At 40.4% G+C, this 10,721-nt stretch overlaps 1 protein-coding gene across 1 annotated transcript in view; it reads left to right on the top strand.

The window, feature by feature from the left end:
- The window catches only part of SPTLC2 (serine palmitoyltransferase, long chain base subunit 2), a 126,407-nt gene extending 118,820 nt beyond the window's left edge, over positions 1-7,587 (top strand). The window contains exon 12 of the mRNA XM_006864764.1: positions 7,189-7,587. Within this exon, the coding sequence (XP_006864826.1) occupies positions 7,189-7,308 (120 nt within the window). The 3' untranslated portion in view covers positions 7,309-7,587. The remainder of the gene's footprint in view (positions 1-7,188) is intronic.
- The last annotated feature ends 3,134 nt before the right edge of the window (positions 7,588-10,721 follow it).

Below are 10,721 nucleotides of genomic sequence, written 5' to 3' on the forward strand. Positions count from 1 at the left end.
AAAAAACTTCAAAAAGTCAATAATCATACAACTGGGCTGATAGATTTATAGTGTATAAAATATAATTTTTACATCTTTATAAAGACAGTAGCACAAGGGAGAAGGAAGAGAATGGAGTTACATTAGAGCAAACTTTTTCGGTACTATTGAGATTTATTGGTATTAATCTGAAGTAGATTGTTTTAAAAACCACTAAGAAAATAACTGTACACACACATATATGTATACATGTATATCGTTGTCATTGTTCGTTCTGACTCAGAGCGACCGACCCTGTATAGGGCTTCCAAGGAGCAGCTGGTAGGTTTGAACTGCTGACCTTGTGGTTCACAGTCCAGTGCTGATCCTATAATGCCACACCACGAGTCCATACATATGTGTGTGAATTAAAATGATATCCTACAAAATATCTAACACAAAAGAGGGCTACAGGAGGAATACAGAAAGAAAACAAATAGTAAGGTGACAGGTGTAATTCCTACTTTATTGTTGAATATATTAAATGTAAATGGACTAAACTATCCAGTCAAAATGTAGAGATTAGTAGAATGAATTTTTTAAAACATGGACTATGTGTTACAATGTGGCATTGTGGGATAATGCACTGGACCACAAAATTGGTTGTAACCACAAAGTTAGTGGTTCAAGTTCACTAGCTACTCCTCAGAAACCCTAAGAGAGTCACTATGTGTCAGAACCAACTTGATGGCACTTAACAACAACAATATGCAAGAAACACATTTTAGATTCAGAGACAGAAACCGATTGAAAGTAATGGATGGAAAACCATATACCTTGCGAACAATCACCAAAAGACCCAGTGACAATGCTAGAAACAGGCAAAATAGACTTTTAAGACAAAAATTGCTTCACTAGAGATAAAAAAAAAAGCATTTTATGATGGTAAAATAAATGGTGACTTCATCAGAATGACAAAGCAATTATGAAAACATATGCACTGAGCAGCAGAGCCTCAAAATACACAAAGCAACAACACAAGTCCTATTGCTCTCAAATGCCCAGGATAGGGTCAGCCTTAAAATAAGCCACAGTACATTTCAAAGGGTTGGAATCATGTTAAGCAGGCACTGTGACCATAATGGGAATAAATTGGAAATCAGTATCAGAAGAAAATAGAGCAAATGTAAAAATAGGTGGAAATTAAGCACACTCCTCTAAGTCACCAGTGTGTTAAAAAGAGAAGTTACAAAGGAAATTAGAAATACTTTGAGATGAATGAAAATGGAAATGCAACATACCAAATCTTAGGGTAAGCAAGACAAAAAATGCTCTGAAAAAAATTTATGACGGTGCTCGTAAACACCTGTATTTAAATAGAAGAAACATCTGTAATTCATAACCCATCCTGAAACCTTAAGAAATTAGGGAAATAAACAGATGAAACACAAAGGAAGAAGAAGAAAGGAAATAAAGATTAGAACAAAAAATAATGAAATAAAGAATAGAAAAACAATAGAGGAAGAGAACCAAAATGTGGTTCTCTCTCAGGATACAAATCAGCAGTGATAAACCTTAGCTTGACTGAACAAGACACAGAGAATCTCAACTTATTAAAATCAGGAATGAAAGAGGGACATCAGTATCACCCTTACAGAAATAACAAGGATTAGAATACTATGAACAAACGGAGTCCTGGTGTGGCACTGTGGGTTAATGTGCTGGACTACAAACTCGGTTTTTAACCGCAAGGCCAGTGGTTCAAGATGTTCCTCAGAAAACCCTATACAGGGTCGCTATGGGTCGGAACTGACTTATTGGTACTTAACAATAACCACAGCTATGAACAACTACATAGCAATAAAGTACATAACCTAGGTAAAATGGAAATGGACAGTGTTTTAGAAAGAAACAAACTGTTAAATCAGACGCAAGAATAAATGCAAAACCTGAATGACAAATAACAAATACATCAAATGAGTGTTTTTTTAAAATCTGAGAAGCTCACATCCAACTGGCTTCATTGATGAAGTCTACTAAATGTTTAAATAAGAATTGATGCCAATTCTTCCTAAACTCTACCAGTATATTAGAAGAGGAGGAATACCTCCCAACTAATTCTGTGAGGCCAGTATTTCTTTGATAACAAAACCAGACAGAAACACCACACAAAAGAGAAAACTACAGCCCAAGTAGCTCATCTGAAAATAGGCATATAAATCCTCAACAAATATTAACAAAAACCACATCCAGCAACATTTATAAAGAACTATATACCGTCATTCCTCAGACCTGGAGCTGAACTCACCCCTGAGGTTCAACTTTCAGCCAAACAATAGGAGGGTCTGTGCTGTGAATAATAACACCAGGGAGGCGCACACTCCTTAGAACCATCCCTAGATGAGATCAAAGGGACAGCATTTGTCCAGAGATAAAGCTCAGAAGGAGGCAGAAGTGAATAGGAAAGAAGACTAAAGGGAAATGGTAAACATTAGGGGGAAGCGAGAAGAGTGATGTTACCCTGTGGAGACTGCAGTTATGCTCATTCAACACAATGTATGTGACATGTTGAATGAAAAACCAATTTGCTATGTAAACATTCACTCAAATCATAGTAGAAAGTTAAAAAAAAATTGTACACCATGACCAAGTGAAATATATTCCAATAATGTAAAATAAATTCAACTTTTTACAAAAATTAATGTAATAAATTATGTTAATAAAAATGTTAATGCCTGATTATCTTAGTAGACACATAAAGATCAAATGACAAAACCTCACATCCTTTCACAATTTAAAAAGACAACAACAACAAACAAGGATAAGAGGGGATTTCTTTAATGTGCCATCTGTAAAAAGTTCACAACTAATATCATGTAATTGAGAAAGACTTGCTTACAAGGAATCTCTCCATTTGAAAACTTATTACAAGTTACAGTGATCAAGGCAGGGTGTGGTATAAAGATACACATATAGACAAATGGAATAGAATTTAAAATCCAGAAATCATCTTTTCCTCTTGGGATTGATTATTTACAAGGAATATAAAACAGTACAATGGGGACAGACCAGTCTTTACCACAAATGATGCTAAGACAACTATTCACATGTAGAAGAAACCAGGACCGGTAACTCACAGTAAAAAGTAACGCAAAAGAGATCATAAACCTCAATAAAAGGTAAAGTTATAAAATTCTTAGAAGAAAATCTAAGAGTCAGTCTTTGTGATCTCGGTCTAGTGTTTTCTTAGCTATGTGACAAAAAGCATAAATGTGATATATTAGACTTTATCAGAATTAAAATTTTATACTTCAAAGGGACCCATCAAGAAGATAAAATGAAAACTCACACCATGGGAAAGAAATATTTTCCAATCATGTATCTGATTAGGCATTATATCTGTGGGCAAAGGATTTGAATAAATATTTTTCTAAAGAAGATATAAAAATGACCAATAAATACTTGAAAAGATGTCCAACATCATTGATCATAAGGGAACTGCAAATCAAAGCTGTTTTTTGTTTTTTTTTAAACTTTTTGAAGCCGCTCATATATATACTTGCTTAAGAAGATTCTTCATTTCAAATATGAAAAATATAAAAGGCATCAGCATACTATCTAAACAATGGTACCTTGGAAAAGTTTAATTTAAAGCTGCTAAAGGGAAACAATGTAAGATAAGTTTCAGCTGGGAGAATCTATCAACCATTTATTCCCCTCTGATCTCTAATATAGGACTTACAGATTTAAAAGAAGAGTCCACATGATTTCCTCAGATCACAAAGGAAAGGACACGTATGAACCCTGACTTCAGAACCACAGTGACCAAAAGTGACAAACAGATTGCAAAATTTCTCTGACCCCATGTAAAATGTTCCAGGCAAAGTAGTGTTATCTAAACATAAAACAAAATTGTAACTAGAAACTGTTGGCTGTTGCATTTGAGTTGCTTTAGTTAGACTACAAATAAGGAAGCATTACATGTATCATCATTTATAGTAGCCGACACCAAACCCCTGGGTCCAGGGGGAAAATGGGTTCTTAAGAAAGCAAGTGTTAATGATGGGGTTGAGCGTGGTCCCTCAAATGAGGGACTATACTAGGACAGCCATTCCTTGCCTTTCCCTTTTTGTAAAGCAACAGCATTGTTGAAATATAATGTACATACCACAAAATTCCCTCTTTACAAATACAATGCAGTGGCTTCAGGTATCCTAGAGTTGTGCAGCTAACAACACCATTGATTTTATAACATAGCCCCAAGTGACATCCCATACCTACTAGCAATCATTTCCCATTTCTCCCTCCTTTTAGGCCCTGACAACCATTACATCTATTTTCTAGACCTTTGGATCTGCCTAGTCAGGACATTACATATACAATTAATTTCATTGTGCACAATAATTACATTTTATGAAGTTGCTGCAAACACTAATGAGCAAATTCTGGATCACTAATACCAGGGGAGATACAGGGTTATGTTAGGTTAGCCTCTGTTTTTTTGCCAAATATTCAAAACATACCCTTGTTTTATGTGTTTTTGTTTTAAGATACCTTATTTAATATATGTGGAGTCCTGGTGTGGAGGTGTGGGCTAATGGGCTGAACTGCAAAGTCAGTTTGAACCACAAGGTCGGTGGTCCAAGTTCACCAGCTGCTCCACAGGGTCACTATGGGTTGGAACCGACTCAACAGCGCACAACAACATTTAACATATATATTGGTTCACATTAGTGGTAAACTCATGACCAACAGCTCTGTAACTCTGCTTGAATGACGCTTATTTAATGTACATTTTCTTCTGTAAGGCACATCACAGCCTTCTGGACACAGCAACCCAAAACAGCTCTTTGCTTGAGGTCAGTTTTAAAGAGCAGAATCACCAACCAAAGGCAGAAAAATATGAAAAGTATGGAAGGAAGCAGGCTGTAAACAGAGCAGCTGTTTCCTTTATGAGAGCTGAAACAGGAAGGGCTGAGTGTCACCTGGTTGGACCTCAGCTCTGACTGTGTGTTGGCAAGTCAGTTTGTCCTTGCTCTCTCTGGGCATCCAATCCTTGGGGACACATATCCCTTTCCTGGGAGTCCTGGTGTGGTGCTGCTGGTTATTGTACTGAACCGCACGGTCAGTGGGTCAGTCTCACCTCAGAAACCCTATACAGGGTGGCTACGAGTTAGAACCAACTTGATGGCACTTAACAAGAACAGCAACAATCCCTTTGCTGAATTAGGACTTTGTGACCTCACACCTGTCGTGTGTGTACTTCTACCAAGAGTTGTGTATAAACACACACACACAGTTCATGGAAAATGGGATTCAAAGATAATGGGATTTTTCCATAGCCTTTTTGAAGCTCCCTCATATATATGAGAAACCACATAACAATTACCTCTAGCAGGACCATTGATCAGAGAGACTTTTCTATTCATTTTGTACTTTTTTCATAGGAAAAATGTTTTTAAAGAAAAACATGTACTTTGAAAAATAAAAAGAGCAACTTTCATTGGAAAGTAAGAAAGTTGTACTGAGATAATTAAGGGTTTTGATAGAAAGTCAGAAGAATTCCTCAGGTTAGGATTTTAGACTCTGAAATGAGACCTGAGCTCAAACCCCAGCTCTGACCTTTGCTTACTCCCTTGCTGTATTGTTGTTGTTGTTATGTGCTGGTGAGTTGGTTCGGATTCCTGGTGACCCTGTATAGGGTTTCCCAGAAGCAGCTGTTGAGCTTGAACTACTGACCTTGTGATTCAAACTGACTTTGCAGTCCAGCGCATTAACCTACAGCGCCATACCGGGACTCCACCCTGTAGTATACCATGTCTATTGCCTACGCTAGAGTCCCGGTGTAGCACGCTGTAGGATGAGCACTGGGCTGCTAATGTTAAGGTCGGCAGTTCAAATCCACGAGCCGTTCCTTGGAAATCCAGTACAAGGGTCACTGTGAGTCAGAACCAACTCAGTGGCGTTTAACACCACCAACGGCATTGCCTACCCAGAGTCTCCATCCAAAGCTTCTCCTTTTCATACTCCAGCCACGCAGCAGCCCACTTTGGGGACTTTCTTAATCTTGCATCTAGGAAGCATCTTAATTCAGATTTCTCATTAGTTTTCTGGAATCTAAGTCATGTGATTGACTAGGAAGAACAAGTACTCACATATAAGGGGAAAGATGACAAATTGTAGCTAGTCTGAATGCATATCCCGTTTTCTAACAAGCACTCATCATATGCTTGGTGAACCGTACTGCCAAAATAAAATGGCCACACAGAACTCCAACACCAGACTCAGTTATGGGGCATTAGTTAGGGACTTCAACAGGTTACAATTCAGCGTCAGAAATGCTCAGGGCACAGTTGTTCCAGTCAGGACAACCTCTCCTCAGCTGTGCCCACAAGCAGGCCTCTCTCTGCCCAGCTAATGTTACAAAGGTCTTTCAGGGCTGCTGATAAATGCTCACAGAGCATACCACTCCTCCATAAGCCTCAGCCTGAAGGCACTCGGCTCGAGCTCTGTGGGTCAGCAAACCTAGCCCTCCCCACTGCAGTTTGGGGCCTAGCAGCACCCCACTCTACAGGTAAGCCTTCTGCCCACAGTCACGTAGCGTTCCTTGCTCCATGGGCTGGGAGCCCACAGCTCTGTCTGGTGCTCTGCTCTTCTCTGCCACTCCTCCAGCGTCACAGCTTTCTGTGCTTTGTTGAGGAGGCTCAATGCGCAGGGATCCCTGGGTCCAAAGGACACGCTCTCCTCCTGGCTCTTCTCTGGTGGTCGTGAGCTCCCCACGACCATGGTGCTTCTGAGATGGCTCCTTTATACCCACTGCGAGAGCTTTAAGTTCTTGCAATTCTCATTCACTCTGTTAACATCCACAGCTGAGTCATGCTATCCTGTCTGTATCTTCTCCCACCACCTCTTACCCAGAGCCAGCAGGAGAAGAGTTCTTTGGTGTCCACGAGACATATATGATGTCATTCTCCGCACCACACATTACCCTGCATCCCGACACTGGGCTGCTCACAGCCGCTGCTCATGGCTGCCAGCCCTGAAGTCCTTACTGGAAGGAGTGGCTCTTTTCTACAGCTGCACTGGGGTCTGCTGGGAGTAAATGCACCTGGCGCCAGAGGTGCCCCCCTCACAGCCATACCCATGGCTGTTTTTTAGAAAAATCAGGAAGTAGGCATGCTTGTCCCCTACTAGCTCTGACTGACCTTTGCTTTGTCTTGTGTCTTTTAGGCTTTAAAAGAGATAGATGAAGTTGGGGACCTCTTGCAACTGAAGTATTCCCGTCACCGGTTGGTCCCTCTGCTGGACAGGCCCTTTGATGAGACTACATATGAGGAAACAGAAGACTGAGCCTCTCTGTGCTCCCCCAGGAGCCCTCCTTCACCCAGGACAGCGCGTGGTCTTTCTGAGCCAGTCCAGGAACCACACCTGTGACCATCTCACATGGAAGACATTTCGGCAGCTGCTGAAGGTGGCCACCTCCACTCTGAATGGCATTTTGTAAATAGTAAAGAAAGAAAACTGCTTCGCATCCTGCTTTTGCTACATCTCACCTTTAAAAAGAAAGGTGAACCACTTTGATTTTTGTTTTTGTTGTTTTTTCCATTAAAAGACGTTTTATTTTAGAACTATTCTACTCGTGAAATCACACTAACCCCAGCCTGTCTCTGGTTCACAATGCAGGCCATTCCCACCCACCATGCAGACTGAGGGTTCTCCTTCCAGGCCCCTGAGGAGCTGCTGAGGCCCTGGCCCTCCTCCCTAGGGAGCAAGTGCCTTCCACTGCCTTCCCACTGGGGCTCACTTTGTCAGCCTTTAATCTCTATATAACCCATGAAGTGATCAACGTATTCTCTGTAGTCTTAAATTTTGCCTCTTAAAAAAAATAACCAACCAAGTAACATTGCTAAAGGCTTGGTTCCTAACTCCCCCTGGCCAGGGACTGCCCCAGGCTTTGGTCTTACTCTGTTTTATTCTGGTCACTAGTTGCTTTCTTCCTCCACCATTCAGTATTTCTGCACAGTGGTCAGTTTTGAGGGTACGCCCAGTGCCTGGACTCTTCCCAGGATCTAACCCTGACACCCCTTGACCTCTATTTAAAACACCCACTCTCTCACCCTATCAGGCCTCTGTGAGGAAGATGACGGTGGTCACACCTCACTGTTTTGTGCACAGAGCTGGTCTGTGAGAGTTATGGGCACTCCAGGTGGTCGGAGGGCTCGGGTGGTATGGAAAGAATCAGTCACTTCTTACAGAGAAGGTCTGTGGCTTGAGTTTTTTTTATTGATTTCCACTTTGGAGAACCATGAAAGCCTATGCTGGACCTGGGTCCAGTTTCAAACTTTAATTGAGAAAGGAAGATATGGGTACGGCCTTTACTCAGAAGTCATTTGAGTACCTATTCAAGGATTAAAGTTACTAATTTATCCCTTTTAGAAGCTGACCCATCTAAATATTACTCTTTTGATGGCTTCTTCCTGCTAAGTGCCATCAAGTTGGTTCCAATTCATAGTGACCCTGCATAGGATTTCTGAGGCTATAAATCTTCATGGGAGCAGAAAGCCTCATCTTTCTCCTATGGAGCGTCTGGGGGACTTGAACCACCGACCTTATGGTTCACAGCCCAGTGCTTATCCTGCAGAGCCACGATGCTCCCTTTTGATAGCTAGCCTTTTACTCTTGATTTTCAATGACGATTTTAACTAGCATCTGGAGCTTAGCGTCGCCCTGTCCTTCCATTCCTTCTTTCTTATTCCATCCTAGCTTCCATTTTTCTGAGAAATTCTAGACAGATACACCTTTTCTAAATTGGGGTCCTCTATTTCAACTCCATCTTCATAGCATAGCAGTGTAAAAGGACTTCTTTCACAGAGCTTTATGCCGCATGACCAAAGAAAATCATTTTTACGCTCTTACTTTTCTGTTGACCAAAGCTATAGTGAGGAGAACTTTTGGCTTTAATATACTCAAGATCAGCTTATCTTTTGTAACCATCAGGTAGTACAGAAGGATTATGAACAGCGTGGAAAAAAGAATGTGTGGAAGTACTTTTGCAAATTTCTATTATTTTGAAATTGTTCCCTTGGTTGGTAAAAGATTCGTATCAGTCCGAATCCTCCTGGTGTCTTGTACCTCACTGCATGTACAGACCAACATAGTGGAGAATATTAGCAATATTACTGTTTGTGAGGCTTTGTTTTCATGTCTTTAATTATAAGTTATCTTTGGTTACTCTCAGTATCTGAGAGTATTAAGCCCTTGAGATATTCCAAAGTTTTATTTGACTTTATTTTAAAGAGTAGAAAAGGGTAAACAAAAGAACCAAGTAGAGGTGCAGGGTATATATTTAGCTGTGCAACTGGGCATTAAAAAGAGACAGGTGTAAACTAAGTTACTAGTCCCACAAAACCAAACACATTGCCCACCTCGCCTGCTCATCTAGTTCCTCTTAAAAACTCAGCACCGCGGTACCAACTGGCTTTCACACCAACTGGAATCACAAACTTTGTTAAGCACTGAACTTACCTGCTAGTTTTCTTATGTTGGTATGCATGAGGTGACTGCAAATTAAAATGTCAGTTAATACGGGCATTAAAAACAGAACAAAAAAACACTGTTATCACTGGGCCATTGCAAGAGGTGTTTTTGTTTTTCACAAGAAATGTAGTAAAGCCACATTTTATTTTGAAGGGATAAAACTTCTCTTCCCAGGACCTCTGTGCTCTTAGAGGGCAAAATTTTATACGCACTGTTGTTCTTGAAGCTGTAATCGAAATCTAGGGTCCCAGGCCGCTCACGGGAATCATTATTAAATACAAGCATTTGGGGAAATACACGGATATACATAAAAATAACAGCCATCGAGAATGGGTCAAAGTTGGGACATACAAGTATTGTGTAGTGCACAGTATTGTACATGACCTGATTCAAGAGTCTAATGGGATTTAAGTAGGCATCAGGTCACCATCACTACCAAAAGTCAATAGTCAGGGTCAGTCCAGGGAGCCGTAACTAACCCTCATCAAGTTCTCTCATCCCTCTTTCTGTTGAAGGTCAGAGAGTCCAAACAAAGTGCTTATGGTGTCATCATGTAAGATTAACACAGAGATTCCAGACAACCATAAAGGGTCATACTTGCCTAATGCCCTTTCAGTGACCAAATACGTGTAATTCTTCTGATGATTCATTTCTAATCTTGCCTTCCTTTATTTGGCCTTTCTGTATTTCCCAGTTCTTAAGTTTAAAATCTCAAGCCTAGAGAAAACTGGGTTTTGAGGTAGGGGTGGAGGGTCAGTAAATCAGATCTCCTGGTCCTTGTATACTGAGCTTTACCTTTCAAGAGGAGGCAGGGAGCTCTTTATGTCTTGCCAACCCTAAGGGAGCCTATATCTGAGTTTCTTTTTGACTTAGTATGGTCTAGGTAAGTTTTCTAGCATGTAAGTACTTCTTTTCCTATTAGTGAAAACCAGGAAGAAGAAAGGCTTAACACGGGGAGATTTCTTAACTTCTCAGGGAAGGAAAAAACAACAACAACAAAAAAAAACTGATGTCTACCACCACTTCTTGTTTTTACCCCATTTCTAAATTGTGGAGGAACTCTGACCTCCAGTGATAATGGACTGGACAGCAGTTCAGAAGAATTTATAAGGATGTGGCAAAAACATCTAGAGGAGCTTAAATAAAAGGACTTGATCAGAGTTTTATTGTATAAGAACTGCTGTGGTCTGACTCCCACTTAGATTCTTTCCTCTCCTCCAGTTCTA

The sequence above is a fragment of the Chrysochloris asiatica genome, unplaced genomic scaffold (assembly GCF_000296735.1).
Source record: "Chrysochloris asiatica unplaced genomic scaffold, ChrAsi1.0 scaffold00070, whole genome shotgun sequence".
Lineage (NCBI taxonomy): Eukaryota > Metazoa > Chordata > Mammalia > Afrosoricida > Chrysochloridae > Chrysochloris > Chrysochloris asiatica.